General features: G+C 35.0%; 1 protein-coding gene across 2 annotated transcripts in view; it reads right to left on the bottom strand.

Moving 5' to 3' along the window:
* The window catches only part of CYLC1 (cylicin 1), a 53,777-nt gene that overhangs the window by 12,548 nt on the left and 19,132 nt on the right, over positions 1-22,097 (bottom strand). The window contains exons 3-5 of one of the 2 annotated variants that reach the window (XM_019019030.4): positions 9,717-9,757; positions 8,056-8,174; positions 5,014-6,741 (exon numbers count right to left, since the gene is read on the bottom strand). In XM_019019030.4, coding sequence (XP_018874575.3) covers positions 5,014-6,741; positions 8,056-8,174; positions 9,717-9,757 — 1,888 coding nt within the window. The remainder of the gene's footprint in view (positions 1-5,013; positions 6,742-8,055; positions 8,175-9,716; positions 9,758-22,097) is intronic. The other variant, XM_019019031.3, reaches the window with a different exon arrangement.

The raw sequence follows: 22,097 nt of genomic DNA, 5'->3' as shown, positions 1-22,097 counted from the left end.
GCAGCCATAAATAATGATGAGTTCATGTCCTTTGTAGGGACATGGATGAAATTGGAAACCATCATTCTCAGTAAACTATCGCAAGAACAAAAAACCAAACACCGCATATTCTCACTCATAGGTGGGAATTGAACAATGAGATCACATGGACACAGGAAGGGGAATATCACACTCTGGGGACAGTTGTGGGGTGGGGGGAGGGGGGAGAGATAGCATTGGGAGATATACCTAATGCTAGATGACGAGTTAGTGGGTGCAGCGCACCAGCATGGCACATGTATACATATGTAACTAACCTGCACAATGTGCACATGTACCCTAAAACTTAAAGTATAATAATAAAAAAAAATAATAAAATAAAATTAAATAAAACAATAAGAAAACCTCACTTCCTCCTGCTCCCAGCTGCCATACACTTTCTCTTCTGCTGCCAGATGCTACCACTGTGTGCGTGTGTGTGTGTGTGTGTGTGTGTGTGTCTGTGTGTGTTTGAATGTTTGGTATGGTAAAGTGAACCTTAGAGAGAAGTATGGAATGAAGCGTAGTAAGTTGTTGATAAGTGTTACCTAGAAAGGAGAAAAAAAGCGATGGGTGAAAGTGGGAATGAGAAGTAGAGAGATAAGCAAAAATAAAAACTTAAAAGATGGAAGGGAAACAAATCACAATGTATGGTATTGACACAAAATTCTGTGTGTGTTTTCACAAGCAAGTTGGAAATAAGAACAATAACAATAGATGTATGTCTAACGACTTATATGGATGACCATGATATTGTCAAGTGAGAAAATAAGTTGTACTTTACTACATGTGCATGATTGTATTTTGGTCAAAACAAATTATGTAATTCTCTCTCCCTCTCTCTCTCCCTCCTTACATTTGCTTGTACAAGGCAATGGTGTAAGAGAGAAAAATGGACCCCAGGCTGCTAACATTGTTTACCTCTAGAAGATGAGAAAATAGGGGGATTTGGCATCAGAAAGTGGACATGAGGATCTAAATGATTAGCTTTTCTTTACATATTTTATATTGTTTCTGTTGTATTTGTATTTTTGTTAATAAAGATTATATATATGCATACAGAATGGAAAACAAAACACCCTAAACATAACACCCTACTTTTCTACCTTAGCGTCTGGAATATAAAGAATTCCTCACTTACGTTTGAGAATATTGCTAAGATTTATAAACATAATATCAAATGTAAATAATCTTAATCCAGGAGTGTAAACAGTGCTGACCCTGAAACACAGCACTGCTTATGTGGTTCTTATGTGCTTATGTGCTACTGTGAGAATCACTAGGACTCCAGTGGAGGAGAAAAGGAGAAAAGCCGTCATTCTTCAAGCCCATATTAAAAAAAAAAAAAGGAAGGAGAAAACTCCATAAGATTCAATAACAAAGTTTGTTCATAAATTCCCCATACACAATTGAGCAGGATACATAGGTATTCTCTTCCAGACACCCAATTAGAATGTAAAGTGCATTTTTGTGACTACCCTCACTTAAAAAAATACTTGTTTTAATGACATATCTAGAGGAAAAATGCTTGGAAAAAGGGATATCCGAATGTCTCCTACTGTGATATGTAGCTCTTTAGAGGGACCAAATTCTCAACCAACTAAATATAACATAGGTGCTGTTTTTGAATCTGTGGACATATATTAAAATATATATTTTCATATATATGGCTGCTGTTTTTGAATCTGTGGACATGTATGAAAATATATATATAAATATGTATATAAATATATATATATATATGAAAAAACAGGCGAGATTCACTGCCTGCATAGAACCTGAATTCTGATGTTGAATATAATTAACAAACAAATGAATAAAATATAATTTTATATAAATATAAATTCAGTGAAGCCAAATAATGTATGATGCAGTGTTCGGAGGATGACTGCATAGTGGTGGAGGAGAGTGTAACGTAAAGTAAGGTAGTCAGGGAAGGCTTCTCTAAAGAGAACACTTAAGCTGAAAAACTAAATAATGAAAAGGAATAGACATGCAAAGATCTGTGGGAGGAACATTCCAATCAGAGGAAACAGCACATGAAAAGGCTTTGCAAGAAAACAATCTTGGTGTTTATGAGAAACAAAAAGAATGCCAGTTTGGCTAGATGACAAGAGAAAAGAGAAGAAGTGCTACATGATTATGGTGAAAAATGGGTAGGGGCTAAAGACTGTAGAAGCTAGGGTAAGAAATTTTATTCTGCCAGGCATGGTGGCTTACACCTACAATCCCAGCACTTTGGGAAGCCAAGGCTGGAAGATTGCTTGAGCCCAGGAGTTCAAGACCAGCCTGGGCAACATAATGAGTTAATGGATAGCTAGATGCTAATGATGGTGATGATTGGAGCAATGAAGGTGGTAGTAATGGAGATAAGGAAAGTGGATTCAGTCAGGACATATTTTGGAGGTAGAGTAAACAAGTCTTGCTGATGGATTACCTGTGTAGGGTGAGAAAAAGAAGTGAGAAGGAGATTATGTCCAGGCTTAAAAAAATCAACTGGCTGGATGGTGGTGCCATCTGATAAGATGAAGACAGCTAAGGGAGGAATAGAATTTAGTGTGGGGTTAAAAATATTATTTAAGCATTTTAAGTATGAGATGCCCAGTAGATACTATAGTGGAGATTTCAAGTAAGTGGCTGGAGAGATTTTGGAGCTCAATTAGAAGGTCATACCTGGAGATATTAATTTTGGAATCATCAATACATAGATAATATTTAAAGCCATTTAATGCTATAAACTCACGAAGTGAGGACTGTAAATCAAGAGTGTCCAGGACAAAGAGAGGATCATTCCAATTTTTAATAATGAGGCAGAGAAGGATACAATAAAGGTGGTTAAAATCTACCAGTATGTAGAAATAAAAACAGGAGAGCACAGTCATATAAGTGAAGTAATGGAAGTATTTCCAGACAGAGAGGTTAGTTTAAATGCTGTTGAATTATGAAATAAGATGAGGAGGGAGGAAAAGCCTATAGATATGGCCACAAGAAGGTATTTGGTAACCTTTAAAGGAAAAGTTTCAGTGGAGTAGTAGAGATAGAAAAGCCTAACTGAATGGTGGCAAAGCATATGGAAGTTTATTAAAGAGACTTGGCATGAATTGTACAAGCCTAGAACATACCCTGAAAGATATTTTTTTAATTAAAATTAATCCTTGTATTCAATTTTTTTCTTATATTTTATTTACTTTTCCTAAAAACTGCCTGTGGAAAAGAGTCTAGCTATTTGAGAGTCTTTCTTCTTACTTATCTTAAAAATTATTCCCCAGTGTACTTTTATTTCTTGTAAGTATTGTCACACTAGTGGTTAGCCATCCATTAACTCAATCTGGTGGAGAAAGAAGATATCACCTAGAGCAAGGGGGTCATTAATCAACTTTGAGTCTCAAAGCAGAGTTTTGGGATCTGCTGGGAGAAAGCTAGACTTGAAACCCAGGCTGAGAGTGATAAAAGATGTTTTTATCTTCCAAAAAATATTAATATATGAGAAGTAAATTGATGTACATATGTAAAGTTTTATTATAAACCAAAGATAGAAAATATTTGGAATATAAGATAAAATAGATCTCTCTGAGCCTAAAAGAGGAAATATAAATTTCTTGAGTTAGAAGAACAGGAAGGTGACAAGGGGGAGAAATGAGGAGAAGAAAGGGAGGAGGAAATTAATGAAAATGAGAAGTTTAGGGTCAAGAACTAGCCGTACCTACAGAAGCCGCGAGTTTAACAGGTCAGAGGGCAGCAGTCTTACCATGCTTAGAATAAACAATGAATACCATGCAAGCATAGGAAACAAAGATTGATGCCCAGAAATCATGTAAATGAGTTACACCGAACCAAAAATCATAGAGACAGAAAGGGAGGAAACATGTAGAATAGGGACTTGATATGGTTTGGCTGTGTCCCCAACCAAATCTCATCTTGCATTGTAACCTCCGCAATTCACACATGTCGTGGGAGGAGCCCAGTGGAAAGTGATTGAATTATGGGGGCGTGTCTTTCCTACACTGTTCTTGTGATAGTGAATGAGTCTCAAAATATCTGATGGTTTTAAAAACAGGAGTTTCTCTGCACAAGCTTTCTTTGCCTGCTGCCATCCAAGTAAGATGTGACTTGCTCCTCCTTGCCTTTTGCCATGATTGAGAGACCTCCCCAGAAATGTGGAACTGTGAGTCTAATTAAACCTCTTTCTTTTGTAAATTGCTCAGTATCACCTCACTGCTGATATCTTTATCAGCAGTGTGAGAACTAATCCAGAACTCCTCTGTCTAATGTAATATGTCTATTTATGCTTTCCCTTACAATCAGACTATTGGGGAAGGGATTGAAGGGAAAGTTTCCTGGATGAGAGAAGTAGTAGCTTTAAGATGACAGAGTATTTACTTCCAAATAGATAAAGTTAACATGAGGTTTATAAATTACAGAAGATATAGTTATTTCTGAAAAGTTAACTTTTGTTTCCTGATATCAGTTATAATGAGGGTTCATAAAAAATCCACTTGAGATATGGATTAAATAATTTAATTTTTTGCACAGTTGAATCTTGGCATGTATTCCACCTGCTATGTATGAATTTTGGTTAATCTAGCTTTTACTGTATTCAGCAACTTCTCAGGAAATGTCTTTATATCTCGCTTAAATCTGCCCCTGTAGAAGTTTTAGTCAATTTTCATTTTTGTTCTTTTCCAAGTATAAAACTTAACCACTTTTTTTTTGCAAAATGACCTTCTTTATACATAACTTCACATGTTTTCTTAAATCACAAGTCATTTCTCTCTTCTCTAGTCCAAATAATTTCTATTCTCTTAAATTTATAACTTTTTTGCAGTATTTTGCATCCTTGTGAGGTATTCTTTATTTTTCTTACCTTTGAGTCACAAAGTTGTCAATATTCTAGTAAAAGATAACTATTATTTGGAGAAAACATAAATTCAAACTTTAAAAAGTCTTTCATTTTATATCCATTTCAGCCTAAATATAAAACAGTAGTAAACTTACCAAAAGAGCATATCTTGGTTTTGGAGGTGGAGGAGGCATCTTGCACCAACAAAGACGTCTGACCTTTGGTGATGGTAGAGAAGGCTCACAAGCAGGGAGTGGTGGTTTTTCTCTTGATGGAGGAACTCTGCCTGTACTTGCTTTTTCCCCTTTTTCATTGAATGTAGTCTTTTTGGATGACATTCTGAATCCTCTCTTTGATTCCAGTCCTTCCATCTTTGAATTTGCAGATGTGCCATCTGATTCATCAATTTTCTTCTTAGCCCCAGGTTTATATAGTGACTCTTCAGATTCAGTATCTGAACCTTTGATTTTTGTAGATGTTTTAAAGCCTGTCTTGGAAGATTCATCAAATTCAGCATCAGTAGACTCTGTGTCCTTTCTTGCATCCTTCTTGATATCTTTCTTTGAATCTTTCTTTTCCTTTGAGTGTTTCTTGTCCTTCTTTAACTCCAAATCAGATTCCGTTTCAGTAGATTCTGCATTTTTCTTTGCATCCTTCTGTTTGTCATCTTTCTTTGAATCTTTCTTCCCCTTCTTTTCATCCTTTTTACCCTTTTTTGAATCTCCCTTCGGTTCAGAGTCAGCATCAGTAGACTCTTCATCATTCTTGACAGACTTTTTATTATCTGTCTTTGAATCTTTTTTATCCTTTTTTTCATCTTTCTGACTCTCCTTTGACTCCAGTTCAGATTCAGAATCAGTAGAGACTGTAATTTTCTTTGCATCCTTTTTCTTGTCATCATTCTTTGAAGCTTTCTTCAACTTTCTTGAATCTTTTCTTGCATCCTTTGCATCTCCCGATTCAGTATCAGTAGACTCTGGGTGCTTCTTTGTGTCCTTTTTCTTGTCATCTTTCTTTAATTTTTTCTTATACTTCTTTGTATCTTTCCTTTCATCCTTTGAGTCTCCAGATTCAGCATCAGTAGACTCTGTGTCCTTCTTTACATCCTTTTTCTTGTCATCTTTCTTGACATTTTTCTTAACTTTCTTTGAATCTTTCTTAGCATCCTTTGAGTCTTCAGATTCAGCATCAGAGCTTTTCTTTGCATTCTTTTTTGTGTCCTTCTTTGTAGGCTTCTTTGAATTATTCTGTGAGTAATTCCTTAACCATGCATCAAAATTTATGGATTCATCATCAGACTGTCCCACTAACATGAGGAAATCAACATTTAAACTATTTTCTGAGAAAATCTCTGATATGGGATCATTACTAGTCTTTGATCTCTTCAAATCTTTCTTTGGATTGTTCTTTGTATGTAGGAATTCAGTGTTTGTCTTCTTGGAATTCTTTGAATCTTTCTTATCTTTTTGTGAACAATTTTTTGAGACTGTCTTAGAATTTTGGGATTCTGGATTTGTTTCTGAACTGGATTTTGACTTCTTGGATTGTTCATTTTCATGTGATGATTTTAAGGGAGTTTTATCTGCCTCATTTTGTCTTTTAGTTTTCTCTTCTTCTACTATTTGCTTGGATTCTGGATTTGTTGCATATGAACCTCCTTTTTTCTTGGAATCTTTCTTCAAAGGTGTTCCTCCTTTTTCATCTTTGGACTTTTTATATTCTGCTTTTTTAAGATGGGTTTTGGAAGTATAAAGATGTCTGAATGGAGTCTGTTCCCTGGCAGCTGTGTAAATAGGTGGCCATTGCAAAATTTTTCTTAAAGAATGCCTTATCCATTTATCAGCTGGTTTCTGGCCTTCTTCTAGTTTTCTTTTGTCATGTCTCTGAAAAGATTGGTTAGAATAATAAGCATTTGTGAATGAGTTTTGTCTTTCTACATTGAAACATAAAAAAGTTTATATTTTTATTAACCATCTATTTAAACTTATTTTTTTTTCTCTTTCAAGGTTGTGTCTATGTGTGTGTGTGTGTGTGTGTGTGTGTGTGAAAGAGAGAGACAGAAAGAGACACATAACTCCACTTTGGAAATAAAATGACTTTAGTGGGAATTTTATGATTCCATTAATGATTCATATTGAGATTAGAGCAGGCCCACAGTGACTCATGACATTCCAGGACTTGTCCTCAAATACCAACAGTAGGCTTTTGGGACTTCTATATGGGGAGAATCTTTTGGAAAATATTGAACACTGTTTATCCCCAAGTTAAATCAGAAATAAACTGATCCACTTGAAGTTTGTTATGACAGTTCCTGTAATAGTTGTAAAACCCTAGCCTAATTTCTACTCCTGCTTTTAAAGTGTCTTGTCAAATTGAGAGTCTGTGACCCCAACTGCACTGCACAAAAAAAAGAAACAAAGGCATAAACTGAATGAAATAAACAGATGCTTGATTCACATTAACTTGTGCAGCAGTGGTGTAATTTATTTTCAAATCTCACCCAAATATTTGCCAAATCTTGTAGTCATAAATAACCATAAAGACTGATTTTAAAATTACTTCTTATTTTCCCTCAATTATTCAGTAGAGGTGCCAACAAGCAAATGGTAATACGGAATTAAAAGATGACCTGAAGAGAAACATGAAAGTTGGATCACTAAAAATGTAATAAATGACCCTTGAATAAATGCATTGACTATAACTTTGCTCTGGGAGATGCTTTAAAAATTGTTTGATATCATAATAGGTGACCTACATATGCTTATTTTTCCTTTTGCTAATTGATAGCATAACTCGACTTTAGAGAAACAGTAGAAAACTTGAATCTCTTAATATCAAGTCTCTGAATTTCATATTTTGTAAAATAAGGAGGCCTTGAAACCTCATCAAGATCAGTTTCTGCTCTAATATTTAAATTTTAGCTGCTTTTTGCAGCTGGTAAACATGTCCTGATAGAACTTGCCAGGTGCAGTATTAGGTTCTCCAGCTTGCTTAGATAATGTCTTTGATGTGGATAATTATGTACAAATATGAGCTTAATCTAAAGCAGGTAGGGGCAGTCTGTTGTACAGAGAATTACAAATTTAAAAATATCTTCCAACAGGTAGTAAAATTCAAGTTACATAGGCCTTACTTATATTTATATATGCTTTACCAACTTAGATTTCATTTTTTAAAATGACTTTTTCTATACTTACAGTAACTGTTATTTGTGATTTCAAAGGTCTTGATTTATCATTTGTACCTCTCTGGAGTGGTTTGGGAAATGTCAAAGCAAAGTGTTTTTGATTCCATGATTTTCTGCTTGATTCACTGACTAAATGAGAAAGGATAATAAACAATTTGGAGTTAATGTCAGATTTTCCACAGACCTGAAATATTCTTGAGTAAGAAACATATTATTTAAATTAAACTAAGTTATACATTAAAATATAGATTTTTTCCTCAGAGTTCCTAGTTTATTTGCATAGCAATCAGCGAAAATAAAAACCATTTTTCTTATTTATCATTGAATTTTATTTAAAATGAAATTTGTAATTTTATTTTCTACATTAATTTTCACAGATACTTAAATCATGATGGTAAAATTATATAATCAGACAGTAGGAATAGAAAATAGAGATTTTCTGTTTCCTTGAAAATATCTACATCATCTCGTGTATCCTGTTTTTTTTTTCTTTATGTCACTTTAGTTAGACTGCAGACAATATAACTTCTGCTATAGTCTTCATAATAACTAGCACGGTGTTGACAACAGTCAGTAAAAGTCTTGATTGATTACATCTGAGTGTTTCTTTTAGCACCTCTCTGACCTCAGTGGCATCCCGAACCACAGGAATTAGGGCCCTAGGTGGAAATACTGCATTCCATTCTGGGGATTCTATTTAAAGAAGGCCATATACATACTTGAGGACAAGAATAGGGTGATCAGGAAGATCAAACTATCTGAAAACTATGTCAAAAGTGGAACTGGTAACGAAACTCAACATAGCTCTCTTGGAGATGGAGAGACTAATCAGAGATACGGTTACTATATTTAGATTTTTGAAGAGCTGCTATATTGGCGAAAAGTAGTCATAGTAATAACTGCATAGCTGTAACCACTAACACTTACGTAGTGTTTACTATGTGCCAGACTGTGTTCTAAGCATTTTAGTAAACTTGTTTAATCTTTACAACAATGCTTTGAATTAGATAATATAATTGTCTCCATTTTACAGATATGGAAAAATAAAGCACAGAGAGAGGGAGAGGTTAAATTAATTGCTAGTTTATTAATTATTTATTAATTAAAGCTAGTAAGTAGCAGAGTTGATTTGAACACAGGTACTTTGGCCCCAGAGCCCATGCTCTTAATCACAATGTTATAGGCTTCTTTTATATGTATCCTGAGGGGTGGGCTAGAACCAATGGGTAATATTTATAGCAGTGCAGGCAGATTTCAGCTCAATATATTAACGTAAACGTTCCTAAAGTTGCAGCTGTTTAACAAATGGGCTGTTCATTAACCGTTTTCATCTCTCTGACTATATTTGCCTTCTTTACTGTAATTATGAATTCTAAACACAAGGGAATCTTATACAAGTAAAATTGGTTTGTATTATGAAGGAGAACAAACTAAATAAATCTTTCTTCAAAACCAGTGAGTGCAAATCTACATCAAGGCCAGAAATATACACACACATATACACCTACCAACATACACATATAAATATCACGCATACATGCTTTTATAAAATTTTTATAAAAATTCATAGCAGTTTCTGCTTTATCACATTTAATGGAATATACTAGTCATTAGTTCCTAAAATTGTTTTCCAATCTAAGAAATATTAAACTTCATTAACTAAATTCTTACTTGGAATGGAATTATCATATGTTCTGATGTTTACTTCTAGCCTATTAAAAGAAGATAATGCTTTAATTAAATTTGTATTATGGGCAATAAATAATAATAACTATTTTTTTAAGTAATCTATCCTTTATTTCTAAGAAACAAAGCCCAATGCTATGTTTAATCAGTGATTTGGAACTGTCTTATTGTCACTCATTATTATAACAAATTCTTCAATTGCAACACTTCAAAAAATTGTATTCGTTCTCTTATCTCCATTTTTAAAGAATGTCTACCTTTAATTCGTATTAATCTCCCTATTATAAACCAATTGTATTTTTACCAGAAACTTAAAAACCTGAAATAAAAATACTAACTTAATTAAGTAATCTGTTACTTAATAACAAATAAGTAAATTGAATCAGTTCAACCTCAAAGTATTCTCTAGTGAAAAATTCTGAGTCAGAATTTTTTTTAGCTTATTTTTATTTTTTAATTATTATTTTACTTTAAGTTTTAGGGTACATGTGCACAACGTGCAGGTTTGTTACATATGTGTACATGTGCCATGGTGGTGTGCTGCACCCATTAACTCATCATTTACATTAGGCATATCTCCTAATGCTATCCCTCCTCCCTCCCACCACCCCCTAGCAAAGATTTGTAACCAACCCAAATGTCCAACAACGATAGACTGGATTAAGAAAATGTGGCACATATATACCATGGAATACTATACAGCCATAAAAAATGAAGAGTTCATGTCCTTTGCAGGGACATGGATGAAACTGGAAACCATCATTCTCAGCAAACTATCACAAGAATTTTCTTAATTCACTAAAAAAGTTCTAAAGTAAACTTACATTTTAATGTTTTCACAAATTACATCAAATTACTAATGATGTGTTATAGGGGTACATAGAAGTGTTGACCTGGATTTTGAATTGTCTCTCCATACAGGGATAATTGATCCACGATATTATCGATTTGGAAGGTGCCCATTTGATTTGGTACTAATAAGTATTGTCTACCAAAAATAAACATGGCATAATGTGTTTTGAAAATGTTACTTCCTTATTAGCTGGAATGGTGAATACAACCATTTCTACAATTGAGGTTATGCTTATATAAACGCATGTCCCAGTAAGCTTGTCCACCCCATGGCCCACAGGCCACATGTGGCCCAGAAGGGCTTTGAATGAAACCTAACACAAATTTGTAAACTTTCTTAAAACATTATGAGATTTTTTTTCTGAGATTTGTTTGTTTAGCTGATCAACTGTTGTTAGTGTTACTGTATTATATGTGTGGCCCAAGACAATTCTTCTTCTAATATGGTACAGGGAAGCTGAACGATTGCACACCCCTGCCTTAGAGCTTGACTTTTTTGACTTACCTAAATCATCAAGTTTTAAAACACAGAACAAAAATAAGTCAAAATGACAAAATGTATTTATATTTGATGTAAATCAATTTTCATTTTCTAAAGTAAAGCTCTAGTGCCCAGCACAAAACCTGACCCACACTCATCATTAAATAACAACTGACTTACTTATTTAGGAAGAACTTTGGAGACACTGAGCAATAAAATATCTAGTCCAGTTATTCGTAACTGGACGTAAATATCAAAATTAATTCGGGAGTTTTAAAAACATAAACACATCTGAGAACTGCTCTCAGAACCATGAATCAAAATTTCTGGGTTAAGTCAATCAAGTCTGTATTTTAAAACTGTCTTAGACTATTTTGATACTCAGTTCTATTTAAGAACTACTGCTCTGAATTGTTTTGAAAAAGAAAACTACAGATGTCTGAAATAGTTCAAGTTTGTGCTTTTGGTTTTTCCAAAGGCAATTGATCAATGATCCCCTATTTGTCTATCGTGAAACCACTTCATTCAATAGAGTAGCTAGAAGATGTTACGACCTGCATCCCTAGAAATTTAATAGTTTCGTAGTCAGCCATGCTGACTTGATCACTGCTTTTATACTCTAAGAAAAGGACTTTGCACCTGCATTGATTTTTACTTTCTTTCCACAGTCTAAAGCAGCATTTTCTAAACTTCCTTTTTCAAACATTTTATTGTAAACAATTTTGAACACATCAACTTAATATGTGTGTGAATAGTTCACAGTCTATTATAATGATATATATTATAAATTATTTATTATAAGATAGAACATTTCAAAATATGAAGTGAAACATGTAAATTCAAGTTTTACTATCTTATTTCTACACTTCAATTGTCTTGCACATACATCTCACTTGGGATATCACTAGAAAAGGCAACAAAGAACCAGTGAGAAAAGGGATAATTTAGTCAAATATTATGAAATGCCTGCTTTATATAGACAATATTTCAGTCTCAAATTATTGGAAATTGAAACATAGTTAAATTTCTGAGCAGTTTTCTTCATTTTCAAAGCGTAGTCTTAGTTATTATTTATTTTATAAATGGATATATACATACTCTTTGATATATAGGTGATGGTAGCCTATCTCTTGATACAAAGGAGAAAATTAGTGATATAAGCCAAAAGTGTAACTACATAAAGTTATAAAATAAAATAACTCCCAACTCAAGATTTTTAACACAACACAAATATCCTTTTAAAAATCAGATAAAATAAACACGTTTGTTTTTTTACTTTCATTTTAGGTTCATGAGTACACATGCAGGTTTGCTACACAGGTAAACTCGTGTCACAGGGGTAAGTTATACAGACTATTTTATCACCCAGATACTAAGTGTAGTACCCAATAGTTATTTTTTTGATCCTCTCTCTCTTCCCACCCTCCACTCGCTAATATGCCTCAGAGTCTTTGCTCCCCTCTGTTTTCATAAGTTATCATTTAGTTCCCACTTATAAGAGATAACATGCAGTATTTGGTTTTCTGTTTCTTTGTTAGTTTGCTAAGGATAATGGCCTGTAGTTCCATTCATGTTCCCACAAAAACTTGATCTCATTCCATTTTTATGGCTGTGTAGTATTCCATGCTCTATATGTACAATATTTTCTTTATGCAGTCTACCATTGATGGGCAATTAGGTTGATTCCATGTTTTTGCTATTGTGAATGGTGCTGCACATGTCTTTGTGATAGAATGACTTATATTCCTGTGGGTATAAAACCAGTAATGGGATTGCTGGGTTGAATGGTAGTTCTGTTTTTAGCTTTTTGAGGAATTGCCACACTGCTTTCCACAATGGTTGAAGTAATTTACACTCCCACCAACAGTGTATAACCTTTTTCTTTTCTCCACAACCTCATTAGCATCTGCTATTTTTTGGCTTTTTAATAACAGCCATTCTGACTGGTGTGAGATGGTATCTTATTGTGGTTTTGGTTTGCCTTTCTCTAATGATCAATAATGTTGAGTTTTTCATATGTTTGTTGGCCGTCTGTATGTCTTCTTTTGAGAACTGTCTGTTTATGTCCTTTGCCCAATTTTAAGTGGGGTTGTTTGGTTTTTTTCTTGTACATTTGTTGAAGTTCCTTTTAGATGCTGGATATTAGACTTTAGTCCATACATTGCAAACATTTTTTCCTATTCTTAAGGTTGTCTGCTTACTCTGTTGATAGTCTATTTTGCTATGCAGAAGTTTTTAGTTTAATTATTACAAAAGTAATTGCGGTTTTTGTCATTACTTTAAAGGGCAAAAACCACAATTACTTCTGCACCAACCTAATAGGTCTCATTCATCAGTTTTTGCTTTTGTTGTGATTGCTTTTGGCATGTTTGTCATGAAATCTTTCCCAGTTACTACAACCAAAATGATATTGCCTAGGTTGCCTTTCAGGGTTTTTATAATTTTGGGTTTCACATTTAAAGCTTTAATTCATCTTGAGTTGATTTTTTATATGGTGTAAGAAAGAGGTGCAGTTCCAATCTTCTGTGTATGTCTAGTCAGCTATCCCAGAACCATGTATTGAATAGGGAGTCCTTTCTCCATTGCTGGTTTTTGTTAGCTTTACAGAAGTTCAGATGGTTGCATGTGTGTGGCCTTATTTCTGGACTCTCTATCTGTTCCTTAGGTCTATGTATCTGTTTTTGTATTAGTACCATGCTGTTTTGTATTTTTGTTACTGTAGTCTTGTACTATAAAGTTGGCTAACATTATGTCTCCAGCTTTGGGTTTGTGTGTGTGTGCATGTGTGCGTTGTGGGGGGAGAGTTTTTTTATTATGTTTTTTGCTTAGGATTGCCTTGGGTATTTGGGCTTTTTATTTGGTTCTATATAAAATACAAAATAGTTTTTTTCTAGTTTTATGAAGAATGTCATTGGTAGTTTGATAGAAATAGCATTAAATTTGTAAATTGCTATGGACATTATGGCCATTTTAATAATATTGATTCTTCCTAACCATGAGCATAGAATGTTTTCCACTTGTTTGTGTCATCTCTGATTCCTTTGATCAGTGTTTTGTAATTCTCATTGTAGAGCTCTTTAACCTCCCTGATTAGTTGTAGGCCTACGTATTTTATTCTTTTTTCTGGCAATTGTGAATTGTATTACTTTTCTGATTTGGCTCTTAGCTTGACAGTTTTTGGTTTATAGAAATGCTAATAATTTTTGGACATTGATTTTATGTCCTGAAATTTTTCTGAAGTTGTTTATCAGCTTAAGGAGCTTTTGGGCTGAGACTACAGAGTTTTCTAGATATAGAATCATGTCATCTGCAAATAGGAATAGTTTTACTTCCTCTATTTCAACTTGGATGTCTTCATTTCTTTCTCTTGCCTGATTTCCCTGGCCAGGACATCCAATACTATATTGAATATGAGTGTTGAAAGAAGGCATCCTTGTCTTACGCCGGCTTTCAAGGAGAATGCTTCCAGCTATTCCCTATTCAGTATGATGTTGGCTGTGTGTTTGTCATAGATAACTCTTATTATTTTGAGGTATGTTCCTTCAATACCTAGTTTATTGAGAGTTTTTAACATGAAGGGTGTTAAATTTTATCGATAGCCTTTTGTGCATCTATTGAAATAATCATGTGGTTTTGGTCTTTAGTTCTGTTTATGTGATGAGTCACATTTGTTAATTTGCATATGTTGAACCAACCTTACATACCAGGGATGAAGTCTACTTAATCATGGTGGACTAGATTTTTTGACATGCTGCTGGATTTAGTTTGCAAGTTGGTTTTATTTTTTTATTTTTTGAATGTTTGCATCAATGTTTATCAAGAATATTGGCCTGAAGTTTTCTCTTTCTGTTGTGTCTCTTCCAGGTTTTGGTATCAGGATGATCTTGGCCTTATAGAATGAGTTAAGGAAAAGTCCCTCCTCCTCAATTTTTTAGAATACTTTCAGTAGGAATGGTTCCAGCTCTTCTTTGTACATCTGGTCAAATATGGCTGTGAATCCATCTGGTCCTGCGCTTTTTTTGGTTGATAGGCTATTTATTACAGACTGAATTTCAGAACTTGTTATTGGTCTGTTATAGGAATCAATATTTTTCTGGTTCAGGTAGTCTTGGGAGGATGTATGTGTCCAGGAATTTATCCATCTCTTTCATGTTTTCTAGTTTGTGTGCATAGAGGTGTTTGTAGTAGTTTCTGATTTTTTTTTCCCTGTGGGGTTAGTGGTTCTATCTCCTTTGTCGTTTTAGCTGTGTTTATTTGGATCTCGTCTTTTTTCTTCTTTATTAGTCTAGATAGCAACCTATCTATCTATCTTATTAATGTTTTGAAAAAACTTTTGGATTTATTGATCTTTTCAATGTTTTTTCACGTCTCAATTTCTTTCAGTTCAGCTGTGAGTTTGGCTATTTCTTGTCTTCTGCTAGCTTTGGGTTTGGTTTGCTCTTGCTCCTCCAATTCTTTCACTTGTGATAATAGGTTATTCATTTGATACCTTTTTTATTTTTTTATTTTTTTTATTTTTTTATTTTTTTATTTTATTTTTATTTTTTTTTTGAGACGGAGTCTCGCTTTGTCACCCAGGCTGGAGTGCAGTGGCGCAATCTCGGCTCACTGCAAGCTCCGCCTCCCAGGTTCACGCCATTCTCCTGCCTCAGCCTCCCGAGTAGCTGGGACTATAGGCGCCCGCCACCACGCCCGGCTAGTTTTTTGTATTTTTAGTAGAGACGGGGTTTCACCGTGTTAGCCAGGATGGTCTCGATCTGTTGACCTCGTGATCCGCCCGCCTCGGCCTCCCAAAGTGCTGGGATTACAGGCGTGAGCCACCGCGCCCGGCCACCTTTTTTATTTTTAATGTGGATGTTTAGTGCTACAAATTTCCCTCGTAACATTGTTTAGCTCTGTCTCTAACACTTACTTATTTCTGCCTTACTTTCATTATTTACCCAAAATTCATTCAGGAGCATGTAGTTTTATTTCCGTGTAATTGCATGGCTTTGAGTTATTTCTTATTCTTGACATCTATATTTTTATTGTGCTGTGGTCTGAGAGTGTTTTTGGTATAATTTTGGTTCTTTTGCATTTGGTGAAGATTGTTTTATGTCTAATTTTGTGGCCAATTTTACACTATATGCCATGTTGCAATTAGAAGAATGTATATTCTGTGGTTTTTGGTTGGAGAGTTCTGTTGAGGTCTGTCAGATCCATTAGGTCCAATGCTGACTTCATGTCCTAAATATCTTTGTTAATTTTGTGACTCAGTTGTCTGTCTAATACTGTCAGTGGAGTGTTGAAGTCTTCCTCAATTATTGTATGGGAGTCTAAGTCTCTTTGTAGGTCTCTAAAAGGTTGCTTATGAATCTGAGTGCTCCTGTGTTGGATATATAATATTTAGGTCTTCTTGTTGAATGGAACCCCTTTCCATTATGTAATTCTCTTTTAAAATGTTTATTTTATTTTATTTTAGTTCCAGGATACATGTGCAGGATGTGCAGGTTTGTTACACAGGTGAACGTGTCCTATGGTGGTTTGCTGTACCTGCCAACCCATCACCTAGGTATTAAGCCCAACATGCATTAGGTATTTTTTTCTGATGCTCTCCCTCCCACCTCCCCTCCAGATAGGCCCCAGTATGTGTTCCTCCCCTTCCTGTGTCCATGTGTTCTCATTGTTCATCTCCCACTTATAAGTGAGAACATGCAATGTTTAGTTTTCTGTTCCTGCATTAGTTTGGTGAGAATAATGGCTTCTAGCTCCATCATGTCCTGCAAAGGACATGATCTCATTTATTTTTGTGGCTGCATAGTATTCCATGGTGTATATGTACCACATTTTCTTTATCCAGTCTATCATTGATGGACATTTGAGTTCATTCCATGTCTTTGCTATTGTAAATAGTGCTGCAATGAACATACACTGGCACGTATCTTTATAATAGAATGATTTGTATTCTTTTGGATATATACCCAGTAATGGGATTGATACGTCAAATGGTATTTCTGTATCTAGATCTTTGAGTAATTGCCACAATTGCCACACAATGGATGAACTAATTTAGATTTCCACCAACAGAGTAAAAGCATTCCTATTTCTCCACAGCCTCGCCAGCATCTGTTGTTTATCGACTTTTTAATAATCACCATTCTGACTGGCATGAGATGGTATCTTATTGTGGTTTTTATTTGCATTTCTTTAATGATCAGTGATGGTGAGCTTTGTTTCATATGTTTGCTGACTGCATAAATGTTTCCTTTTGAGAAGTGCCTGTTCAGGTCCGTTACCTGGTTTTTAATGGGGTTGTTTGTTTTTGTCTTGTAAATCTGTTTCAGTTTCTTGTAGATTCTGGATATTAGACCTTTATCAGATGGATAGATTGTAGAAATTTTCTCCCATTATATAGGTTATTTGTCCACTCTGATGATAGTTTCTTTTGCTGTGCAGAAGCTCTTTAGTTTAATTAGATCCCAATAGTTAATTTTTGCTTTTGTTGCAATTGCTTTTGTTATTTTCGTCATGAAATCTTTGCCTGTGCCTATGTCCTAAATGGTATTGTTTAGATTTTCCTCTAAGGTTTTTCGTTTTGAGTTTTACATTTAAGTCTTCAAACCATCTTGAGTTAATTTTTGTATAAGGTGTAAGGCAGAGTTCCAGCTTCATTTCTCTGCATATGGCTAGCCAGTTATCACAGCACCAATTATTAAATAAGAAACCCTTTCCCCATTGCTGGTTTTGGTCTGGTTTCTTGAATATCAGATGTGTGGTCTTATTTCTGAGTTCTCTATTCTGTTCCATTGGTCTATGTGCTTGTATTTTTGCCAGCACTGTGCTGTTTTGGTTACTGTAGCATTATATTATAGTTTGAAGTCTGGTAGCATAATGCCTCCAGTTTTGTTCTTTTTGCTTAGGATTGTCTTAGCCATTTGGATTTTTTTGTTCCATATGGATCTTAAAATAATTTTTAAATTTTGTGAAGAATGTCAATGGTAATTTAATGGGAATAGCCTTGAATCTATCAGTTGGTTTGGGCAGTATGGTCATTTTCACGATGTTGACTCTTCCTATCCATGAATATGGAATGTTTTTTCACTTGTTTGTGTCCTCTCTTATTTTCTTGGGCAGTGGTTTGTAGCTCTCCTTGAAGACGTCCTTTGCTTCTCTTGTTGGATGTATTCCTAGGTATTGTACTCTCTTTGCAACAATTGTGAATGTTAGTTCATTCATGATTTGGTTCTCTGCTTATACATTGTTTGTGTATAAGAATGCTTGTAATTTTTGCACATGGATTTTGTGTCCTGATACTGCTGAAGTTGCTAATTAGCTTAAGAAGCTTTTGTGTTGAGATGATGAGATTTTCTAGATATAGGATCATGTCATCTACAAAAAAAGGTAATAGCCGAATCAATGAAGTGGAAGAAAGGATATCAGAGATTGAAGATCAACTTAATGAAATAAAGCGAGAAGACAAGTTTAGAGAAAAAAGAATGAAAAGGAACAAACAAAGCCTCCAAGAAAAATGGGACTATGTGAAAAGACCAAATCTCCATTTGGTTGGTGTACCTAAAAGTGATGGGGAGAATGGAACCAAGTTGCAAAACACTCTTCAGGATATTATCCAGGAGAACTTCCCCAACATAGCAAGGCAGGCCAACGTTCAAATTCAGGAAATACAGAGAACACCACAAAGATACTCCTCAAGAAGAACAACCACAAGACACATAATCATCAGATTCACCAAGGTTGAAATAAAGGAAGAAATGTTAAGGGCAGCCAGAGAGAAAGATCGGGTAGCCAAAAACGGAAGCCCACCAAACTAACAGCGGATCTCTCTGCAGAAACCCTACAATCCAGAAGAGATTGGGGGCCAATATTCAACATTCTTTAAGAAAAGAATTTTCAACCCAGAATTTCATATCCAGCCAAACTAAGCTTCAAAAGTGAAGGAGAAATAAAATCCTTTACAGACAAGCAAATGCTGAGAGATTTTGTCACCACCAGGCCTGCCTTACAAGAGCTCCTGAAGGATGCACTAAATATGGAAAGGAAGAACTGGTACCAGCCACTGCAAAAACATACCAAATTGTAAAGCCCATTGACACTATGAAGAAACTGCATCAACTAACCAGCAAAATAGCCAGCTAGCATGATAATGACAGGATCAAATACACACACAACGATACTAACCTTAAATGTAAATGATCTAAATGCCCCAATTAAAAGACACAGACTGGCAAATTGGATAAAAAGTCAAGACCCATTGGTGTGCTGTATTCTGGAGACCCGTCTCACGTGCAAAGATGCACATAGGCTTAAAATAAACGGATGGAGGAATATTTACCAAGCAAATGGAAAGGAAAAAAAAAACAGAGGTTGCAATCCTAGTCTCTGATAAAACACACTTTAAACCAACAGAGATCAAAAGAGACAAAGTAGGGCACTACATAATGGTAAAAGGATCAATGAAACAAGAAGAGCTAACTATCCTAAACATATATGCACCCAATACAGGAGCACCCAGATTCATAAAGCAAGTTCTTAGAGACCTACAAAGAGACTTAGACTCCCACACAACAGTAGTGGGAGACTTTAACACCGCACTGTCAATATTAGACAGATCAACAAGACAGAAAATTAACAAGGATATTCAGGACTTGAACTCAGCTCTGGACCAAGCAGACATAATAGATATATACAGAACTATTCACCTAAAATCAACAGAATATACATTCTTCCCAGCACCACATCACACTTATTCTAAAATTGACTACATAATTGGAAGTAAAACACTCCTCAACAAATGCAAAAGAATGGAAATCTTAACAAACAGTCTCTCAGACCACAGTGAAATCAAATTAGAACTCAGTGTTAAGAAACTCACTCAAAACCATACTACGTGGAAACTGAACAACCTGCTCCTGAATGACTACGGGGTAAATAACAAAATTAAGAAATATATATATATATACACACACACACACACAAATATATATATATATATACACACCTGTATATCACATGTATATATATACACGTGTATCTATCTATATATATATATAGATATATATTCTTAGAAACCAGTGAGTACAAAGACACAACATACCAGTATCTCTGGACACTTTTAAAGCAGTGTGTAGAGGGAAATTTATAGCACTAAATGCTCACAAGAGAAAGCAGGCAAGACCTAAACTTGACACTCTAACATCACAATTAAAAGAGCTAGAGAAGCAAGAGCAAACATAATTCAAAAGCTAGCATAAGACAAGAAAGAGCTAAGATCAGAGCAGAACTGAAGGAGATAGAGACATGAAAAACTCTTCAAAAAATCAATGAATCCAGGAGCTGGTTTTTTGAAAAGATCAACAAAATTGATAGACTGCTAGTCAGGCTAACAAAGCAGAAAAGAGAGAAGAATCAAATAGATTCAATAGAAAATGATAAAGGGGATATCACCAGTGATCCCACTGAATTAAAAACTACCATCAGATAATACTAAAAACACCTCTATGCAAATAAACTAGAAAATCTAGAAGAAATGGATAAATTCCTGGACAAATACACCCTTCCAAGTCTAAACCAGGAAGAAGTCGAATCCCGGAATAGACCAATAAAAAGTTCTGTAATTGAGGCAGTAATTAATAGGCTACCAACCAAAAAAGTACAGGACTAGATGGATTCACAGTTGACTTCTACCAGAGGTACAAAGAAGAACTGGTACCATTCCTTCTAAAACTATTCCAAACAATAGAAAAAGAGGGAATCCTCCCTAACTCATTTTATGAGGCCAGAATCATCCTGATACCAAAGCCTGGCAGAACCACAACTAAAAAAGAAAATTTCAGGGCAATATCCATGATGAACATCATTGTGAAACTCCTCAATAAAATATTGGCAAACTGAATCCAGCAGCACATCAAAAAGCTTATCAATCATGATCAAGTCAGCTTCATCCCTGGGATGCAAGGCTGGTTCAACAAATGCAAATCAATAAACATAATCCATCACATAAACAGAACCAATGACAAAAACCGCATGATTTATCTTAATAGATGCAGAAAAGGCCTTTGACAAAATTCAACACCCCTTCATGCTAAAAACTCTCAATAAACTAGGTATTGATGGAAAATATCTCAAATAATAAGAGGGAATTATGACAAACCCGCAGCCAATATCATACTGAATGGGCAAAGACTGGAAGAATTCCATTTTAAAACCTGCACAAGAAAAGGATGCCCTCTCCCACCACTCCTATTCAACATAGTATTGGAAGTTCTGGCCAGGGCAATCAGGCAAGAGAAAGAAATAAAGGGTATTCAGATAGGAAAAGAGGAAGTCAAATTGTCTCTGTTTGCAGATGACATGATTGTGTATTTAGAAAACCGAATCAATATTGTGAAAATGGCCATACTGCCCAAGGTAATTTATAGATTCAGTGCCATCCCCATCAAGCTACAAATGACTTTCTTTACAGAATTGGAAAAAACTATTTTAAAGTTCATATGGAGGCAAAAAAGAGCCCACATTGCCAAGTCAATCCTAAGCCAAAAGAACAAAGCTGGAGGCATCTCACTACCTGACTTCAAACTATACTACAAGGCTACAGTAACCAAAACAGCATGGTACTGCTACCAAAACAGAGATATAGACCAAGGGAACAGAACAGAGTCCTCAGAAATAATACCACACATCTACAACCATCTGATCTTTGACAAACCTGACAAAAACAAGAAATGGGGAAAGGATTCCCTATTTAATAAATGGTGCTGGGAAAACTGGCTAGCCATATGTAGAAAGCTGAAACTGGATCCTTCCTTACACCTTACACAAAAATTAATGCAAGATGGATTAGAGACTTAAATGTTAGACCTGAAACCATAAAAACTCTAGAAGAAAACCTAGGCAATATAATTCAGGACATAGGCATGGGCAAGGACTTCATGTCTAAAACACCAAAAGCAATGGCAACAAAAGCCAAAACTGACAAATGGGATCTAATTAAACTAAAGATCTTCTGCATAGCAAAAGAAACTACCATCAGAGTGAAC

The sequence above is a fragment of the Gorilla gorilla genome, chromosome X (genome assembly GCF_029281585.2).
Source record: "Gorilla gorilla gorilla isolate KB3781 chromosome X, NHGRI_mGorGor1-v2.1_pri, whole genome shotgun sequence".
Classification (NCBI taxonomy): Eukaryota; Metazoa; Chordata; class Mammalia; order Primates; family Hominidae; genus Gorilla; species Gorilla gorilla.
The sequence above is the reverse complement of the archived record's forward strand: the minus strand, read 5'-3'. Positions and strand labels throughout refer to the sequence as shown.